The 21,602-nt window shown below is 47.2% G+C and overlaps 1 protein-coding gene across 1 annotated transcript in view; it reads right to left on the reverse strand.

Moving 5' to 3' along the window:
- Nucleotides 1–2,039: 2,039 nt before the first annotated feature.
- Nucleotides 2,040–21,602, reverse strand: part of LOC115092384 (actin cytoskeleton-regulatory complex protein PAN1-like) — a 110,001-nt gene continuing 90,438 nt past the window's right edge. Inside the window, exon 4 of the mRNA XM_029603187.1 lies at nt 2,040–2,404. Within this exon, the coding sequence (XP_029459047.1) occupies nt 2,286–2,404 (119 nt within the window). The 3' untranslated portion in view covers nt 2,040–2,285. The remainder of the gene's footprint in view (nt 2,405–21,602) is intronic.

The following is a 21,602-nucleotide window of genomic DNA, read 5'->3' on the forward strand; positions in this document are numbered from 1 at the left end:
CTTTGTGGCTTTCAGGCCTTCTGCCTTGCCTAACAGTCTCCAAGTCTTCTGTGTTTTCTGTTCTGTCTTGTCCTTGTCCTGTCCTTCTCCAGGCCTTGACCTGCCCAGCCCCCAGCCTGTGCTCTGTATCCAGCCCCCAGCTTGTCCTTTGTACCCAGTCCCAGCCTGTGCTGTGTATGCAGCCCCCAGCCTATGCTCTAAATCCAGCCCCCGGCCTGTGCTTTAGATCCTGCTCCCAGATAGTACCTGTATCCAGCTTCCAGCCATGATGTTCACCAGAAGGGAAATCTTACCATCCTCTAGAACTCAAACTATCAACCTGTGGGGGAGGGCATTGATTAGGCAGAAAACCAGCTTTAGCCCTGTCTTGCAGTCCTGTATTGTTTCTGTGGGGGTGCTCCCTGATTCCAGCCCTCCTGACCGAGACAATACAGTATTAAAATCAAAACTATATAAATCTGGTATTAAGTCAGGAAGAATGTTGGCAAGACTAGTTAACAGTAAGAATATATACCCAGTGTTTATGCGGTTTAAAGATTCCAAAAAGAATATCTGTATTAAAAAAAAGAGAGATTAAATTAGCATTTCAGGAATTTTATGGAAACTTATATAAAAAGTTTGTAGGTGTAACTCCCTTCTGAGGGAGTTACACCAACAAACTGCCAAGGGAGGGGCAGTTAATCATAGAAGAAATACTATGATAAATGATTGCTGGTTTGCTCACCTTAAAGGGGTAAGACAGCATCCTAGAAGCCACAATACCCTACCTGGTTCTCCCCATACAGACTCTCAATGCAGTGATATTTCTCTCAGTTCATCAGATCTAAATGCACAGACAACAGAAGTGCTTTAACTTTTGCTGAAAGCAATTCTAAATAAGACAGTAGAAATAACTGGAGTTGAAACCCACCTGTAGCAATAAAAAAAAACAAAAACCAACAGCGAACAAAACTACAATTTAATGAAACACTGTGCAAAACAATGTAGTATGTTTCAGCCTCCTAGATCAATTGGTTGTTTGGTTGAACAATTTTAACAGTAAATATATAGTATAAGTAAAGCACCATTGAGTACCCTAAGAATAAGAATGTCTGTTATCTATAAATGTGCACATAGCAAGACTCCATTGGGGCCCTATTGCTGAGTTCTGTGGTGGGAAGCTGAGGCTATTTTCTGCCTTTTATATAATCCTCACCCAGTTCACTGTCCTCTGATTCTGAGTGCCCTGGGGGTGGATTGCCTGCATGATTACTAGGGGTGTGAATCGTGTGATCGATCATCTTAACGATCGATTTTGGCTGGGGAGAGGGAAATGTGATCGTCGTGGTTTGTTGTTTTTTTTTAAATCGTTAAAAATTGTAAATCGGGGGAGGGCGGGAAAACCGGCACACCAAAAAAAACCCTAAAACCCACCCCGAACCTTTAAAACAAATCCCCCCCCCCCCCCCCACAATGTTTTAAATTACCTGGGGTCCAGTGGGGAGGTTCCGGCACGATCTCCCTCTCTCTGGCCACAACTGCGTTAAGAGAAATGGCGCCGGTGGCCCTATGCCCTTATCATGTGACAGTGCAAAGGTAGCGCCGGTGCCATTTTGGTTCCTGGCTCCCGACGTCAAGCATGCAGGAGATTGCCCCCGGACCCCCGCTGGACCCCCAGGGACTTTTGGCCAGCTTGGGGGGGCCTCCTGACCCCCACAAGACTTGCCAAAAGTCCAGCGGGGGTCCGGGAGCAACCTCCTGCATGCGGGCCGTATTGCCAATCTTCAAAATGGCGCCGGCGCTACCTTTGCCCTCACTATGTCATACGGGCGACGGACACCCGTATGACATAGTGAGGGCAAAGGTAGCGTCGGCGCCATTGGCAATACGGGACCGTATTGCCAATCTTCAAAATGCCCCCTGACGATAAATCGGAGGCATTTGTATTGTATCGTGCACTCTAACGATTTTGGACGATTTTAAAATTATCTGACGATAATTTTAATTGTTCAAAAACGATTCACATCCCTAATGATTACAGCTCCTGAGTGAAGATTCCTGAGCAGCATCACCCAGGGTAGTAACACAGTTAAGTCAGAATTGCTGGTAACTCATGGCAGTGCTGATGAGGTTATTTTCTTCTTTGTTTAGGCGTCCATCCAACAAATAGGCTTTAGGACAGGAACCAGGCTACCATCTAATGATAATCTCCTTCCCAAAACTCAGTTCTCTTAGCTGTTGGCTTTCAGGGGGAAAGAGCAAGATGCAGACCTCAGATTCTCTCTCCGATCGAGGTGCCGCTAGTCTCAGGAATCCCCCTTCAGATCAGAGTCTTTGGAACTGTTTGTGGGCTGCTCCTTCACCATATACAAAAGCAGGAAACTGCTCCCGTCTGTCTCACACCATACCAGGATCTCAGCAGCAACTGAAAGATATAAAACAACTGTTTTACCTCCAGTTTATTTTCTCTTTAAAATCCCTTGATTCTTTTTTTCCCAGGTGCTAAGGGCAGTTAGCAGCAGAACACCCCAGGCTCAGTAAAACAAGTCTGAAACCAGCACTCCAAAAGGGGAAAAAGTCCAATTTGGCTTCCTGTCCTACTTTCCAATCCTGGTATAGTGTAAGCTCAAGGGGCAAGGAGGCACTTTTTTTAGAACTGGGCCACATCTCCCCCTCTCTTAAGACGAGCATGATCCCATACTGCTGTCAAGGAAAGCACTGCAGACAAATGGCACATACATACAGTAGGTAACAAAATAAGGTTATGCTAACCCCAAAGTAATGCTCAAGAACATTAGTAGGTTCCCCAGTGTATCATAGGAAAGTTTCTGAATGGGCCTAATTGTGCTTTTCTCTTGACTGAGAACTTTCTCCAGCATTACTGGTACTGGGCACCCCTTTCCACTGTAGATTCCACTGTATTAGCAACATCATTGTGCCCACTAAATTTCCCAGATTCAATCTCCCCAATCTCTCTACCTCCCTCATATTCCTCCTCAAATACCTGGTAATGTACAGACATCCCTGGGGTTAGGTAGGGGGGAGGGCAGGTAGGTTAGGGGAAATTGGTGCAAAATGAAGATCAACTGGAACATCGGCCACCTGAGCAGACTCAGAAATTGACAAATTTGCTGGATCACTTGTAAATTGTCTCACTAATTCAACAGGGTCCAAATCTAGAGAGAGAGAGTGGCCAAGCAGCAGCTTATCCCAACTCAGTCTGGGAATCTTTGGACTCAGATCCAGGATCTGAGGCAGACTCAATGGGTGAGCCAGCAGTCTATGACCAGGAGCACTGCAGGATCTGGGGCCTGGGCTGAGGCACCCTATTATCTTTGTCTAAATGAAGGTTAACCTGATGGGTAACAAATGTTTCCAATGGAGTGTTTTATCAGGTCCTTGACCAGTCTCATGGCAGATTGGACAGTTTATAAACAATGACATAGGGTTCCTTAGCCCACCAATTTGAGAGCTTGTGTGTTCCTGGGATCCCTAGGGCTCTTATAAGCACTCTGCTTCCTAGGCTCAACTCCTGCACTTCCACAAGCTTCATAGATAACTTTGTTATTGGCATTCTGTCTGGTGACTGCTTGTGCTGCTGCTTGATAAGTGGAGTTCAGTTTCTCTTTCACATTTTTTATGTATTTTAGGTGGTAACTAGCAGTTTCTTCATTGGGCTTCACTCCAAAACACATATCATTTTGTAGCCGGGCCCTCTCTTCTTAACATAAGTTAGTAGGGGATTACCCGGTAGTATCATTCATGGTACAATTGTAGGCATGAAGCAACTGATTCACAAATTGACTCACTGCTGTTTTTGCTTAGAACTCAAAGTCCCCATGTTCAGTAGCACTCTGTTGAATCATTATGACTGTGGATCTTCCTGTGATTGTTAAGGAATGGTGTGTGACGTTTTTATGCCACAAACTTGAAGCATTTCCTTAATTAACTGTCTCTCTAAATCTCAGCCCTATTCTGAGCAGATCCAAGTCAGAAGGCCATAGTGCACAAAATACTGGTTCCACAGATCTTTGGCAATGGTTGTAGCTCTCTGATTCTTATCTTGTGCATTCTTATCTTGTGTATTTGTGGTAAAATGATCAGTGACCATTAATATGTTACAGATGTTATAGCTGTCTTTTCTAGTGATATTGGTTAGTAGTGCAGCCCTCGAGGACAATGTTTTTCTCATAATGTACTTCTCACAAGTTTTGATGTAGGGCTCCATTTCAGCTGACAACTGGGGCCAATAGAACCAGGTTTTCACCACCTCAGCCATGCAGTCAATTCCAAGATGTCCTATATCATCATACAGACTATGCAGAACACACCTTTAGAACTTCTGCGACAACACCAATTGTTTTCTTGACTTAAGCATTAGATCATGTGTGATTCAATAGAGCAAATCATCACTCAACACCAGATGGTTCCACTCTTTGAGAAGAAGGGTCATGATTGGATGCTTCGAGGAGATGGAGTTGGCAGATCATTTTAGCTTTCCACCCTTCCAATATAATGGGATCCATTCTCTGGTTGCACTGTAGATAAGGCTTTCACAGGATTGGCAAACCATCCCCATGCATAGAGGTGACATTTGTATAAGTCACCGGAAGAACTGCTGCTGACACTCCTAATGCAGTGATCACTTCTGTCACCTGAATGTGTTGACACAATGCCTTGACTCCATCTTCAGATACCTGCACCCAGGATTTAGTAGATTCCCCTTTGTAAGTTCTACATGATAGGTCGACAGCATCCATGTTAGCAGATCCAGGTCAGTGCCTCAGACAGTTGAAGCTGCCAACCATCTGTGCTCGGTAGCATTCAACTTGGAATTAGTCAACACATAAGTTATGAGATTGTGCACACCATGAACTTTGTCCCAAAGAGATAGTCATTGAACTTATCTACTGCAGCCCACTTTAGTGCAAGAAACTCCATCTGATGAGCCAGGTACTTCTTCTCAGCCTCAGACAGCTTCTGGCTAGCAAACATCACAGGCCTTAATCCCTCGGGGTGCTCTTGATGCAGAATGGTGCCCAGGCTACCTAGGCTAGCATCTGTGTGGAGTGCATAGGGAAAATTACTGTCAGCAAACGCCAACACCAGAGCATGCATCAAGCAGTAGATGATCTTCATAAATGCCTCCTCACTGTTATGTTCTGGTATGGTTGTGGACCCTTGATCATAGTGAGAGCTGTCTCTACCCACAGGGAGGAACCCTGTGGGGACTCACCATGATAGACGTGGCCTCAGCTGAGATGGACACAGATAGTAACGAGACTATATTAGACTGGAACGTAGGTGAAGTACCCACCGAGTGGGAAGGAAGACACAGTCCAGAGTAGTAAGGTTGCTCAGTGATGATATCCCTAGTAGTGGCCCGCAGAGAGGAGTACACCAGGGAACTCCTCCAGATGCCAATTTGTGGTTATCATAGCCAGCTTTTGGAATGTGCAACTCGTGCGATCACAGAGGGCCACTGACTGAGGGGGGCGGGGGCCATGGAGCAGTGCTGGTGTAATGTGACAGTGTCCCCGTCTTCTATCACCTGGCAATCGTACCTTTGACTCTGACCTCATCATTAGTAGCCTATCAAAAGTGTTCCCTGCAGCTGCAGCATTTTCCCCCTGTGTGGCAGCAGCAGCCTGCTCCCCTCACTCCTGCAGGAAGCAGTGCAGAGACCTTCCTCCCTTGCTTCGCCGCTGCCCTCAGCCCCATGCTTCCCTCATGCTAGTCCCATTAGCCCCATATGTTGGTGCCAGCAGCCCCATGTCTGCGGAGCCACTGCGACTGACATCAGGCCCTGCAGCCACATTTTTCCCATTCCCACTGCTCTCCTCAACTTTCCCTGCCTCTGCCTCAGAGTGCCGATGAGAGGCAGCGCAGGGGCCCTTCGCTGCTACCCTTAGCTGCCAGCTCCCCTCATGTTGGGCCTGGGGCAAAATATAATAAAATATAATTAAAAAAAAATACACCATGAGGCCTTCCAAATTCTCCCCCCTTCCCACACCAAGGGAGCAGCAGCAGGAGCTGACCTACATCCAACCTTTTGGGGCCACCATGCTTGCTGAATCCCTCTTCCTTGACCACTAAGTACAAACATTTTTTGTTTTATGGAAGGAACAAGAGTGAGAGAGTGCACATATGTGGGAGTCTGTGAGTGAGGGAGAGTGTGTTTTAGGGAGCATGTGAGAACATGTGTGTCTGTGTGCCTGTGCATGTATAAGGAAGAGTGACTGAGCATATGAGAGAGAACGTGCAAATGAGTTAGTGAGCATGTGTGTGTTAGCACGTGTGTGAGGGAGCATGTGTGGGAGCATGTGAGAGAGAGTGAATCAGGAAGCATGTGTAGAAATGTGAGTCAGGGAGCCCCTGAGAGCATGTGTGTCTGTGTTTGTTCATGTGTAAGTGAGGGATCATATCTATGAGCATCTGACAGAGTGGATGTGCGTAAATGAGCATGTGTGTGCTTGTGAACATGTACTTCTTATTGAGCATATGAAGTATGTGTGTGTAAGAGAGAAGAAAATATTTGCGTATACCCCCTCACCCCGACTAATCCACAACAGTCTCAGGGGTTGCTAGGTATGCAGAGCAGGATATTTGTTTTTAACTTGCTAGTTTAAATTTTGGGGTTTTATTTGATATGCCTGGTGTTTTGAAATGTTTTATTAGTGGTTGGGAAAATAAAAAAAAATGTATATGGGTTTTTAATTATTGGATGATCTGTTCATCAGCTGTTTTAAAATATTCTTTTTTATTAGTATGGTTTTATTATTATGATTGTTTTATATGTCTTGATTCTATTGTTTTATGAGGAATGGTGATTCTGTTTTTCCATTGTTTCACTGTATATAGCATCAAGCTTGCTGTGGTTTCCCAGTTTTTATCTGCATATTACAGCTTAGTTTCTTCTGTTTTCCTAATAGGAGATATATTGGTGTTTCAGTACTCAGTGTAATATTTGCAGAGCTGCCTTTTCATAAGTAGAGATGTTGAATTGGCATGAATACAAGAGAGGGAGTGTGTCAAAGAATTAATATGTGTATATGTGTAAGAAAGAGAAACCTGTGCACATTTGCACTTATATGAGAGAGAGAGTCTGTGTACGTGAGAAAGATGAAGTGCTTTTGGGAGTATGGACATATGTATGGCAGATGAAATTTAATGTGGACAAGTGCAAGGTGTTGCATATAGGGAAAAATAACTCTTGCTGTAGTTACACGATGTTAGGTTCCATATTAGGAGCTACCACCCAGGAAAAAGATCTAGGCATCATAGTGGATAATACTTTAAAATTGTCGGCTCAGTGTGCTGCAGCATTCAAAAAAGCAAACAGAATATTAGGAATTATTAAGAAGGGAATGGTTAATAAACCAGAAAATGTCATAATGCCTCTGTATCGTTTCATGGTAAGACCGCATCTTGAATACTGTGCACAATTTGTTGTGGAGCGCTAGGAGAGCGATCCCACTCCTGGGTGATGTGTGTCCTTGGGCCACGGCTCGACCCCAGAGGGCTCTGAAGAGGTGCCGCGGGAGGTGTGGCATGCCCGAGCATGGGCTGGACGGAAGCAGGGCTGGAGTGACATGGAAGACAGGCCCTCCTCCGGACCTGCACGCTTCAGAAGACCCAACAACGCAATGTTGGTCTTGTGAACAGTCCTCTGACCGTTCCTAGCCCTTTCGGACCTGCCGCAGGGTACGGCACGAAGCGGCAGGCCGGATGGAGGCCAGGGCAATGAAGACTGGAACATGGATTCAGACGAGACTCAGGAACAACGTAGACTCAGGCATAGACGTGGACTCAGGAACGAGGTGCAGGATCCATAGACGTGGACTCGGGCATAGATGCAGGATCCTTAGACGTGGACTCAGGCAAAGACGTGGACTCAGGAATGAGGTGTAGGATGCATAGACGTGGACAGGCACAGACGTGGACTCAGGACTGGATGCACAGAGGTGGAATCAGGAACGAGGGCTGAAGGTAGACATGGGCACTGACCCTCAGGGCACCCTACTCAGGCCACCTGCGGGACTGAGTCGCGGACCACCCTGTCCCATGCGCGCCCTACACAGCCCTGGAAGGCTGGTCGCGGACCACGCAGAGAGCGGGAGAGCACAGGAAAGAGGAAGCAGGTTTGCTGCACTCCTGGCAGCACAAGGCAAGGATACGCTGCTCTCCTGGCAGCACAAGGCAAAGATACGCTGCTCTCCTGGCAGCACAAGGCAGATTAAAGCATCAGGATCAGGAACAAGGATATCTGGAACAGCAGGAACATCAGGACTGGAACACAGATACTGAAACAGGAGACACACCTCAGGGCTGGAACATGGACATCAGGAACAGCAGGAACATCAGGACTGGAACACAGATACTGGAACAGGAGACACACCTCAGGGCTGGATCAAGAGACAGACCTTGGGACTGGAATGGCAGGCAGACATCAGGACTGGAATGGCAGGCAGACATCAGGACTGGACGAGGAGCTCCGACAGGTAACACGAAACACAGGACCTTGCAGAAGTGCTGGAACACGGACGACTTCCTGGAGCGAAGGATCTCAGGAGTGACCAACTCCTTGCGAAGGCAAAGACACACTGAAAGCTGAGCCCTTTAGTAGGGCTGAGGTGGACAACGCCCAGGGAGGGGTCAGCAGGGGGCCACACCTGGCTGGCCCTTTAAGAGGAAAAGAGAGGCACGTGCTCGCGCCCTAGAAGGCTGGAGAGAAGAGCTGGCAGCTGGTGGCATCCTCAGCCACGTGGAGGGCCCAAGGAAGCCGCGGAGCAACCCTGGACTGGAGCTGGGTGAAGGCAGGTCAGTGGAGCAGCTCCCAGCCGCATGGACAGATGCAGAGAAAGTAAGGCTGGCTGCAGGCACCGGCAGAGAGAAGTGCTGGCTGCAGGGAACTGTGAGAGAACAGAAGCAGGAGAAGGGCTGACTGCAGGAACGGCTCCATGCCGTGAAGACAGCCCCAGGAGGAGAGGTAAGACTGCAGGCAGAGTAGAGAGCTGCAGGCACCGGCAGGGACGGCTCCCTGCCAGGCAAGGACCTGGGCTGAAGCAGGCACTGAGAGAGACGGCCTGCTCACTGAAGGTCCCGGGATCGCAGCAGCACGTCAGGGAAAGGCAGAGACAGCAGCCGAGGAGCAGACCGCATGGCAACAGCTGTGGGAACGGCCCCAGCTGATTCAGGGAGAAAGAAGCAGCCCGACTGGCTGTGGCTGTAACAAGGTAAGAGCCTGCCCATGCTCTTGCGGGCAGGAGCGTAACACAATTCTGGTCGCTGCATCTCAAAAAAGATATAATTGCGATGGAGAAGGTACAAAGAAGGGCAACCAAAACGATAAGGGGGATGGAACAGCTCCCCTATGAGGAAAGGCTGAAGAGGTTAGGGCTGTTCAGCTTGGAGAAGAGGTGGCTGAGGAGGGATATGATAGAGGTCTTTAGGATCATGAGAGGTCTTGAACGAGTAAATGTGAATTGGTTATTTACACTTTCGGATAATAGAAGGACCAGGGGGCACTCCATGAAGTTTGCAAGTAGCACATTTAAGACTAATCGGAGAAAATTCTTTTTCACTCAACGCACAATTAAGCTCTGGAATTTGTTGCCAGAGGATGTGGTTAGTGCAGTTAGTGTAGCTGGGTTCAAAAAAGGTTTGGATAAGTTCTGCTATTAATCAAGTTTACTTAGCTAATAGCCACTGCTATTAATTGCATCAGTAGCATGGGATCTTCTTAGTGTTTGGGTAATTGCCAGGTTCTTGTGGCCTGGTTTGGCCTCTGTTGGAAACAGGATGCTGGGCTTGATGGACCCTTGGTCTGACCCAGCATGACAATTTCTTATGTTCTTATGAAAGAGGGATTGTGTGAGAGAATGAATGTGTAAGTGTGTGAATGTGAGAGAGAGAAAGAATATAAAGTTTGTGCAGCCCCATCTTCCCCAGTCCATCATAATCTCAGGGTGACTGGAAATCAAAAGATCCCAGGTATGGAGAGCAGGAGATTTTTTAAAATCCTTATTAATTTTAATTACTGGGTGTTATTTGATGTTTCTGCTGTTTTGAAATATTTTATTGGTCTTTTGGGAAATGTATAACATTTTTTAATTATTGGATGCTTTATTCATCAGGGGGACAATATTCAGTTGGCCATTTAGTAGACAAGTTATCTGTGTAAGGATAGCTGTATAACTTGACCAGTCAGCGGTGTAATTTCCTGCTGAATATGCTTGCTTAGAGTTATCCAGCTACATATAGTCAAATAATTTCAACCCTAACCCGACATTGATTGAATATCGCATGTTATGCCTAAAGTTATCTGGCCTTGTGTGGCCTGATAACTCGCTATTTACCCAGAGATCTTCAAAGATATCCAGGTAAGTAGCAGTAGCGGGCCTCCCTGCCCGATGCCCACTCCCCACCTCCTCCCTCTCCCCATGCCTTGGTCCCAAAAACCTGGCGTGCATGTGTAAATGTTTGAAAGTAGAAAGGTTCCAAAAACAGTTGCCCCTGGCCCAGGCCTCACCCTCCCTCCCTCCCCGCTAAATAAACCAGTACATGACCAACTTCCCCTCACAGTCACCCCTCCCCCACTCCTGGCTGTCACCTTCCCACCCACCTGTTACTTACAAAAGCAGCCCTCTTCTCTGTGCCAGGATCACTAGAAACCATTACGTAGATAATGACTCTGAAAGCTGCTGGGATCACAGCGAACAGCGATCCCGGCACAGAGAAGAGCGCTGCTTTTGTATGTAATGGGTGGGTGGGAGTGTAACAGCCAGGGATAGGGGAGGGGTTGACTGTAGGAGGAAGCTGGTAATATTTGTGTGTTCCGGGGGAGGGGGGGAAGAGGGGAGGCCCGGGTTAGTGGCAATGTTTTTAAAACCTTTCTAACATTGACACATTCATGCCAGGTTTGGGGGATCAAGGCTTGGGGAGGGGAATTTATCCATGTGGTGGTGGGGGGTGGGCATCAGGTAGGGAGACCTGCCATTTATTTTCTTTAGATACACTACTTACCTGGATATCTCTGAAGATATTCGGGTGAACAGAGAGTTAACTGTCCACATAAGGCCAAATAACTTTAGGTCTAATCAACCATATTCAATCAATGCCTGGTTAGGGTTGAAGTTATTCAGCTATATGAGGTGGATAACTCTAAACAAGTATATTCATCAGGAAGTTTATATCACTGAATATATTGGACAAGTTATCCGGCTATCCTTAAATGGCCAACTAAACAAATCTGCTTCATTTTTTTGAAGGGGTTAATAAACATGTGGATAAAGGTGAACCGGTAGATGTAGTGTATTTGGATTTTCAGAACGCGTTTGACAAAGTCCCTCATGAGAGGCTTCTAAGAAAACTAAAAAGTCATGGGATAGGAGGCTATGTCCTTTCGTGGATTACAAACTGGTTAATAGACAGGAAACAGAAAGAAGGATTAAATGGTCAATTTTCTCAGTGGAAAAGGGTAAACAGTGGAGTGTCTCAGGGATCTGTACTTGAACCAGTGCTTTTCAATATATATATACATGATCTGGAAAGGAATACGATGAGTGAGGTTATCAAATTTACGGATGATACAAAATTATTCAGAGTAGTTAAATCACAAGCAGATTGTGATACATTACAGGAGGATCTTGCAAGACTGGAAGACTGGGCATCCAAATGGCAGATGAAATTTAATGTGGACAACTGCAAGGTGTTGCATATAGGGAAAAATAACCCTTGCTGTAGTTACATGATGTTAGGTTCCATATTAGGAAATACCACCCAGGAAAAAGATCTAGGCATCAAAAGATCTAGGCATCATAATACTTTAAAATCGTCTGCTCAGTATGCTGAAGCAGTCAAAAAAGCAAACAGAATGTTAGGACTTATTAGGAAGGGAATGGTTAATAAAAACAGAAAATGTCATAATGCCTCTATATCGCGATGGAGAAGGTACAGAGAAGGGCAACCAAAATGATAAAGGGGATGGAACAGCTCCCCTATGAGGAAAGGCTGAAGAGGTTAAGGCTGTTCAGCTTGGAGAAGAGTCGGCTGAGTGGGGATATGATAGAGGTCTTTAAGATCATGAGAGGTCTTGAACAAGTAGATGTGAATTGGTTATTTACACTTTCTAATAATAGAAGGTCTAGGGGGCATTCCATGAAGTTAACAAGTAACACCTTTAAGACTAATCGGAGAAAATTCATTTTCACTCAATGCACAATAAAGCTCTGGAATTTGTTGCCAAAGGATGTGGTTAGTGCATTTAGTGTAGCTGGGTTCAAAAAAGGTATGGATAAGTTCTTGGAGGAGAAATCCATTAGCGGCTATTAATCAAGTTTACTTAGGGAATAGCCACTGCTATTAATTGCATCAGTAGCATGGGATCTTCTTAGTGTTTGGGTAATTGCCAGGTTCTTGTGGCCTGGTTTTGGCCTCTGTTGGAAACAGGATGCTGGGCTTGATGGACCCTGTGTCTGACCCAGCATGGCAATTTCTTATGTTCTTATGAATATTAGCCCCCTGATGAATAAGGCATTCAATAATTAAAAAAAATATTATACATTTCCCAAAATACCAATAAAATATTTCAAAACAGCAGAAACATCAAATGACACCAATAATTAAAACTAATAAGGATTAAAAAAAAATCTCCTGCTCAAATGATTTAAAGAATAGTTTTGCTGGATGGCTAGAATTGGCAAGGAGTTTTTCTTTTTAATGCCTTATAGCCATGTTGCCAGATACAATTAATGGCAGGCCAAGATATGCATAATCTAGAGGTATGCTCTACTTTGGCTTTACCACAGGATAATATATTAAATGTGTAGACTTCTTGGTTATTCAGCTAACATTTGAAATTGTGTTGGAGGTTTTTTGGCTCAGTTCTGCTGGTGATGTGTTATCCAGGGATATGTGATTGATAGAAAATGAAAACTATGTCTATTCTGTAGATGCAGCATTTCTATATTTCTAAGGCCAGCACTAGAGTGATAGTGGTGGGGAAATGGGAGAATGCTGAGGTCAGAGGGAGAGATAAAGTGTCCACTGATGCTAATTCATGTCAGTCTGTGTGTGTGGGGGGGGGGGGGGGGGGGGGGGTGCCCTTCTATCACCCTCTCCCAGTCAAATTTCCTTACCTTTTGTCCCGGAGGAGCAGGGATCAATAGTGGGGGGCAGGGGCACAATCAACAATTTTCACAGAAGGCACCATTTGTCCTAGAGCTGGCCCTTGTAGTGATGCTGTATTATCTTATAAATTAAAAAAACAACCCTCTACATGGTTCATTTATAAAGAAAAGACATTTGATAAACCTTAACATTCTTATATGCAATAGATTTGCATACTTGTTTCTGAAAATCATATATTACAGGTTTATGCAAAATGAATAATGTGCTTGCAGTTTTTATTCATTGATTAACCTGTGATGTTATGTATAAATAATCTGACAGCATGTCTGCCTACCTGAGGCATTATACCATTTAGTACAAAAAAAAACCATGCAACTAAGCAGAAAGCATCATAGTGAGGAAAATGCATTGGGAGATATTTTAATAATGTTAATCCTAAAGCCCTGTTTCTATTTAATTCAATGTCTTTAGCATGAAGAAGAATGATTATATTATCTTGAAAGCAATGTTTTGTACATTTTTGGCATATTTTGCATAGGTGATTTTAGGGCTGTGTATTTGTTTCAAATGAATGAAGAAAATGCAATGAATTAATTTTTGGTTTAATTTTAGTTTCGAAAAGAATAGACATTACTTCCAAAAATGCCTGAAAATTTCTGCTTCATTCATTTTCACATACATTATAGTCTATAGGGAAAGAAAATTGCACTTTTATCTCTAACCCCTAGATTCATCAAAAAGTATTTCTAATGCATTGATAATGAAAAGGGATGTGTTTATGGAAATTTTTAAGTTACCACCACCCAGTGGCGTAGCCAGAAATGAATTTTTGGCTGGGCCCAAGGTTAACATGGGTGGGCACTAAAAGTCTGAGCCATGGAATTCATATTCTTATTGATAAATACTTTCACACACACACACCTGACAATAGATTTCTAAATAATCTGCTACAGCTGTTATACTTTTAATATTTTAAACTCAATTACTTCAAGCAGCTACCAATGCTAAACCTAATATATAGTTATGAAAGCATTTCAATTATACTTAAAGAAATCTCAAGTGGCAGTATCTCATAACTTACAAAGAACCATATACTAGTCTACTATAAAGACAGATATCTCATCATACATCACAGTATTCTGTGAGATGTTTTAAAATCCTCTGGAATGTTGTACCAAAATATTTCTACTTGAAAAAAGCTCAGAAAGGCAATGTACTTTTAAGATGGAACTAGGTTCAAACTAATTACAAATTCAATGATGAAGGAACCCTCTTTCCTTAAACTTATCAAACGCAGTAATTCATGACCATCATAATAGGCATCATTGTGTGGTAAAGTATACCTTTGTCACTCTGCCTTATGCTTAATCATAGGTCAGTCCATATTTTTAAGTGTTTTTGTTGCTTAATTCACCCCAGTGATATACTCCAAATTTCTAGCAATAATCTTGTTACATCAATTCAAGGTTACTTATGTTGAAAATTATGAACCAAACTTATCTGGATAATACGATGTTATTACTTCTTCTTAACCACCATCGACTTTGAGCTTGATGCCACGCCAAGATATGCCATGCTGTGGAATATATTACGCCCTTGAAGAAGGACTCGATGCTAGTCCGAAACATTGTGCAACGTCGGGCATAGATGTTACGATCCCAGTCACTAGACTAGTGACCGGGAGCTTACCTCTCTCACCCGCGCTGCGAACCGCCGGGTTCGGGGCCCTCCACGCGGCTTGGCAGCGGCGTCTCCACGAGGGAGACGTCGCCGGAGACTCCTCCCCTCGGCGAGGGAACGCGCGCGCGCGAAGGGCAGCGTTTGTGCTGTCAGCACCCGGATGTGCTGACACGCCCCCCGTGACGTCAGACGCCGACCGGGGGATTTAAACCGGGCTCTTTCCTCACCCAAGTGCCTTGCAACGAGGTTCCTTCTTTGAAGAGCTAGTTGCCGTCGTTCCTGTTCCCCGCTGATTGCCTGCCTGCCTGCTTGATTCCTGCCTGGTTCCTGGATTCCTGCTTGTCTTCAGCCTGCCTTGATTCCGGTTTGTAACTCCGATTCCTGCTTGTCTTCAGCCTGCCTAGACTCCGGTCCGTGACTCCGATTCCTGCTTGTCTTCAGCCTGCCTAGACTCCGGTCCGTGACTCCGATTCCTGCTTGTCTTCAGCCTGCCTTGACTCCGGTCCGTGACTCCGATACCTGCTTGTCTTCAGCCTGCCTTGACCCCGGTCCGTGACTCCGATTCCTGCTTGTCCGCAGCCTGCCTAGACTCCGGTTCGTATTCCACTCCTGGGCTTCTCCGTCCTCGCCTAAGTCCCAGCGGTCCGGGTCCCTACGGGCTCCTCCCGGGGGGACCTCGGGCTTCCAGGGCGAAGACTCCTAAGTCCTAGCGACCCGGGCTCCCACAGCTCCTCTGGAGGAGTCACGGGTTTCCAGGTGAAGCTCCATCTGCCCAGTGGGAGTTCTGCCTCCCGACTGCCCCCTCGGGTCAGTCGGCCTAAGGATCCACTTCCGGATTTCGTCCTTCGTAACAGTTTGCAAGGCCATGGATCCGGCGGATCTCGCTGGTCTCCAGGCCATTCCGGGCCTGGCTCAGCGCCTGGTACAACAACAACAGGTTCTGGATTCCCTGGTAGCCACGGTGGAGCGAATGGCTACCCGTATGGACGCAGAACCTCCGGCACCAGTTCCTGTGGTCGCACCTACGCCGGTAGTTACGCTCCAGACGCCTACACAGCTGCCTGCTCCTTCACGCTACGCTGGAGACGCCAAGGGGTGTCGCGGGTTTTTGAATCAGTGTTTCGTGCGATTTGCCTTGCTTCCGAATCAGTTCCCTACGGATTCGGTCAAGGTCGCTTATATTTTTTCCCTACTGGATGGGAAGGCTCTGCACTGGGCATCACCGATGTGGGAGAAAAGTGATCCTACTCTCACCAATTTGGATCTCTTTGTGGCTGGGTTTCGTGCAGCCTTCGACGAGCCAGCCCGTCAGACCTCTGCCACATCGGAATTATTGCAACTCCGGCAAGGGGGCCGTACTCTGGCCGAGTATGCCTTGGAGTTCCGCACCCTCGCTCTTGAGGTGGGTTGGCGTGACGATGCTCTTCGGGGAATTTTCCTTGAAGGATTGGCTGGTCGGATCAAGGACGTACTAGCCGCCCGGGACCTTCCCGAAGGATTAGACTCACTCATAGAGCTAGCTGGACGTATCGACCTACGTTTGCAACAGAGAGCTCGGGAAGTACGCCCTCCGAGACGCCTGTCCCCGCTAGCTCCGGCATTCTCGAGACCGCTCACTCCGATGCCCAGGTCGTCGGTCGCCTCGGCCGAGGCTTCTGCTGAAGAACCTATACAGTTAGGACGCACTTCCCTAACTGAAGAAGAGAAACGCCGCCGGCGGACACTGGGGTTGTGTCTTTACTGCGGTGGTAAGGGGCATTTCCTTTCCCAGTGTAAGGAACGGCCGGGAAACGCCCACGCCTAGGAAGGAAGGAGGAGTACCTCCTGGGCTGTTTCAACGCTGCTCCTCAATGTACAGTGCCTGTAACTCTGAGGTTCTCAGAGGACACTTTTTCTACTCAGGCCTTGATTGACTCCGGGGCTGGGGGTAACTTTATCACTCGAGAGCTGGTACAAAAGCTTCACTTGGACACACTTCCCCGTGACCCACCTCTCTGCATTACCTCTATTCAAGGAACACCTTTACCGGGCAGTATCTCTCTTGTCACCACTCCGATCTTCCTTCGCACTGGTCTGTTACATGAAGAAGAGATCTCTTTCCTGGTATTGGAGAAGTCTGTATATCCCATAGTTTTGGGTCTGCCCTGGTTACAACTTCACTCACCCGTGATTCGCTGGGATGACCTGCAAATCGCACAGTGGAGTTCTCATTGCCTACAGCATTGCATCAAGGCCACGGTGGTTCCGCCTATCCCCTTGGCTCATGCTGGGTTGAAACTTCCTGACCAGTACAACGACTTCTCTGACGTGTTTTCCAAGGACAAGGCGGAATTATTACCTCACCATCGTCCTTTCGATTGCTCTATTGAGCTGCTCCCTGATACGACTCCGCCACGAGGTAGGGTGTACCCCCTCTCTCTGCCCGAAACAAGAGCTATGTCCGATTATATTAAGGAGAATCTCGCCAAAGGATTCATCCATGCATCCAAATCACCTGCCGGGGCCGGATTCTTCTTTGTCGCTAAAAAGGACGGTTCCTTACGCCCTTGCATTGATTACCGGGGCTTAAATGCTATCACCAAGAAGGACCGGTATCCGTTGCCACTGATTCCCGAGCTACTGGACAAGCTTCAGGGGGCTCGGGTGTTTACTAAGCTGGACTTAAGGGGGGCCTATAACCTGGTGCGCATCTGTCCCGGCGACGAGTGGAAAACCGCTTTCAATACCCGGGACGGACACTACGAGTATCTGGTTATGCCCTTTGGTCTATGCAATGCGCCAGCAGTATTCCAGCACCTCATGAATGAGGTACTCAGGGAGTTGCTCAACTCCTGCGTTATTGTATACTTGGATGACGTTCTTATCTTTTCACGAGATTTGGATACGCATCGTAGTCAAGTCCGACAAGTACTCCAAATCCTCCGAGAGCATCAGCTCTACGCCAAATTGGAGAAATGTATCTTTGAGCGGGACTCGTTGCCCTTTCTTGGGTATATTGTATCCGCCACCGGATTCAGCATGGACCCCGAAAAAGTCTCCGCCATCAAGAAGTGGCCTCAACCTGTGGGCCTAAAGGCATTACAACGTTTTTTAGGTTTTGCAAACTTTTACAGGCACTTCATACCCGGATATTCACGATTAGTGGCACCTCTGACCGCTCTGACTAAAAAAGGAGCAGACACACAACACTGGACTCCGGGGGCTTGCAAAGCTTTCCAAGATTTGAAAGATGCGTTTCTGCAAGAGACTTGCCTCCGCCATCCGGACCCGTTACGCCCTTTCGTAGTGGAGGTAGATGCTTCCAGTGTGGCGGTAGGAGCAGTTTTGTCTCAGCATTCTGCATCTGGTCAATTGCTACCTTGCTCCTTTTTCTCTAAGAAGTTTACACCAGCCGAGAACAACTACGGGATCGGCGATAAGGAGCTCCTGGCCATTAAGCTGGCTTTCGAAGAATGGAGGCAATGGCTGGAGGGAGCCCAACATCGGGTCACGGTGTATACCGATCATAAGAATTTGGAATTCTTATCACAAGCCCAACGCCTTAACCCAAGGCAGGCTCGTTGGTCTCTATTTTTCAGCCGTTTTGATTTCATCCTTAAGTACCGTCCGGCTACTAAGAACGTTTGTGCTGATGCATTGTCTCGGAACTCCATCCTTGAGGAGGAAGATGATCCTCCACAGTATATCATCGATCCAGCTAAAGTTTCCCTTGCAGGCACCGGTATTTCCTCGACCGACAAAGTAATTGTTCCTCGCCGAGATAGGAGGAGGGTGCTGGAATGGGCCCACGACTCCCTTTCGGGAGGTCATGCCGGTCAAGGGAGAACTTTGACACTTTTGAATCGGTACTACTGGTGGCCCCGAGTACGACAGGACGTACACGAATATGTGGCTTCGTGCCCCGTTTGTGCCAGACAAAAGCCGCTGGTTGGACGTCCTTGGGGTCTGCTGCAGCCCCTGCCTATTCCTGCCGAACCCTGGACCCACATTGCCACGGATTTCGTGGTGGATCTGCCTCCGTCGGAGGGACATACGGTGATCTGGGTCACGGTGGACCGGTTCTCCAAGATGGTCCATCTGGTACCGCTGCCCAAACTTCCATCGGCCCCGGAGTTGGCACGTCTCTTTATTCTGCACATCTTCCGAGCACATGGTCTTCCACAGAGTATCGTGTCGGATCGTGGTTCACAGTTCACGGCGCGCTATTGGCGTGCTATCTGCAAGAAGTTTGGAGTGCAACTAAATCTATCTACCGCTTTCCACCCCCAAAGTAATGGGCAAACGGAGCGTATGAACCGGTCACTCAAATTGTTTCTTCGCAGCTTCATCACCGAAAAGAGGGATAATTGGGTCTCGCTATTGCCTTGGGCTGAATTTGCGTACAACAATCACCAACACTCCGTTACGGGTCATACTCCGTTCCAAGTCGTCTTTGGAAGACATCTTCAGCCTCCAATACCGCTTCCCTTGGAGGTTCCCTCACCAGCGGTTCAGTCTATAGCTTCCCAGCTCCATCGACTCTGGAAAGTCCTTCAGCAGCGACTATCGATGGCAGCTCAGAGAACTCGTACAGTGGCAGATCGTCATCGGCGTTCTGCGCCAGAATTGGTCCCTGGTACTAAGGTGTGGCTGAGCACCAAGAACCTGCGCTTCCCAGGCCACAGTCACAAGTTAAAACCCAGGTTCTGTGGTCCTTTCTCCGTGGCAGAACGAATTGGCATGGTATCATACAGGTTACGCCTCCCGTCTCGTCTGAGAGTTCACAATGTGTTTCATGTCTCCCTCCTGAAACCAGTAGTATACTCACGTTTTCATCGGCCTACTCCAGATGATGTTTCTGCTTCCTCTCCTGGGGAACCTGTGTACCAAGTTCATGAAGTTCGGGATGTGCGCTTCGCTAACCGTCGATGGGAGTATCTACTGTCCTGGGAGGGTTGCGGCCCAGAGGAGGACTCCTGGGAACCTGCCCGTAATATTTTGGATAAGTCATTGTTGACACAGTTTCATTTGGACAATCCCGGGAAGGCCGGTCCTCTTCGGAGGGGGCGTAAGAGGGGGGGTACTGTTACGATCCCAGTCACTAGACTAGTGACCGGGAGCTTACCTCTCTCACCCGCGCTGCGAACCGCCGGGTTCGGGGCCCTCCACGCGGCTTGGCAGCGGCGTCTCCACGAGGGAGACGTCGCCGGAGACTCCTCCCCTCGGCGAGGGAACGCGCGCGCGCGAAGGGCAGCGTTTTGTGCTGTCAGCACCCGGATGTGCTGACACGCCCCCCGTGACGTCAGACGCCGACCGGGGGATTTAAACCGGGCTCTTTCCTCACCCAAGTGCCTTGCAACGAGGTTCCTTCTTTGAAGAGCTAGTTGCCGTCGTTCCTGTTCCCCGCTGATTGCCTGCCTGCCTGCTTGATTCCTGCCTGGTTCCTGGATTCCTGCTTGTCTTCAGCCTGCCTTGATTCCGGTTTGTAACTCCGATTCCTGCTTGTCTTCAGCCTGCCTAGACTCCGGTCCGTGACTCCGATTCCTGCTTGTCTTCAGCCTGCCTAGACTCCGGTCCGTGACTCCGATTCCTGCTTGTCTTCAGCCTGCCTTGACTCCGGTCCGTGACTCCGATACCTGCTTGTCTTCAGCCTGCCTTGACCCCGGTCCGTGACTCCGATTCCTGCTTGTCCGCAGCCTGCCTAGACTCCGGTTCGTATTCCACTCCTGGGCTTCTCCGTCCTCGCCTAAGTCCCAGCGGTCCGGGTCCCTACGGGCTCCTCCCGGGGGGACCTCGGGCTTCCAGGGCGAAGACTCCTAAGTCCTAGCGACCCGGGCTCCCACAGCTCCTCTGGAGGAGTCACGGGTTTCCAGGTGAAGCTCCATCTGCCCAGTGGGAGTTCTGCCTCCCGACTGCCCCCTCGGGTCAGTCGGCCTAAGGATCCACTTCCGGATTTCGTCCTTCGTAACAATAGAACAGCAATATAGTGAATTCTCATATTGCTGACAATTTGAGGGCATCAAGCTGAAAGTCGATGGTGGTTAAGAAGAAGTAATAACATTGTATTATCCAGATAAGTTTGGTTCATAATTTTCAACAAAAGTAACCTTGAATTGATGTAACACAAGATTATTGCTAGAAATTTGGAGTATATCACTGGGGTGAATTAAGCAACAAAAACACTTAAAAATATGGACTGACCTATGATTAAGCATAAGGCAGAGTGACAAAGGTATACTTTACCACACAATGATGCCTATTATGATGGTCATGAATTACTGCGTTTGATAAGTTTAAGGAAAGAGGGTTCCTTCATCATTGAATTTGTACCAAAATATTTACCATAATTGAGCAAATGCCTTATTAATCTGTATCAATAAAACAGATAAATATCTTTGAAGATTTCTTTTCCTTTCCTATGGCTCAACTATTTAGTTTTAGTCTTCCTCTGATGCTGACATTTGCTGAATCGAGTCCAGGGGCTCCTGACATTCATCCCCATTTCTTTACAAAGGAAGAACAGAAAAAAAGACTGTTCTGGATAAAGAGATGTCTTGAAGGTGGTCACACCCTTTGGCTGACAGCTGGGATGTATCCTTAGCAGTGTGGAGAGGATAACTGGGTAGACAGGAGAAAAAGGCTATCCAGCCCTGTCATTTACTAAGCTATCATCATGTAAACATACACTCTGCATCCACAAATAAGATTGATACAATTGCCTACATGCCCTCACCTTGGGCACACACACAGAACCGACCTTCACCAAAGTACAGAAAAACCACACATTATAAATATGGAGATAGAAACTGGAATGGAAAACCAAAAAAAGTCAC

This window comes from Rhinatrema bivittatum, chromosome 5 (assembly GCF_901001135.1).
Source record: "Rhinatrema bivittatum chromosome 5, aRhiBiv1.1, whole genome shotgun sequence".
Taxonomy (NCBI): Eukaryota; Metazoa; Chordata; class Amphibia; order Gymnophiona; family Rhinatrematidae; genus Rhinatrema; species Rhinatrema bivittatum.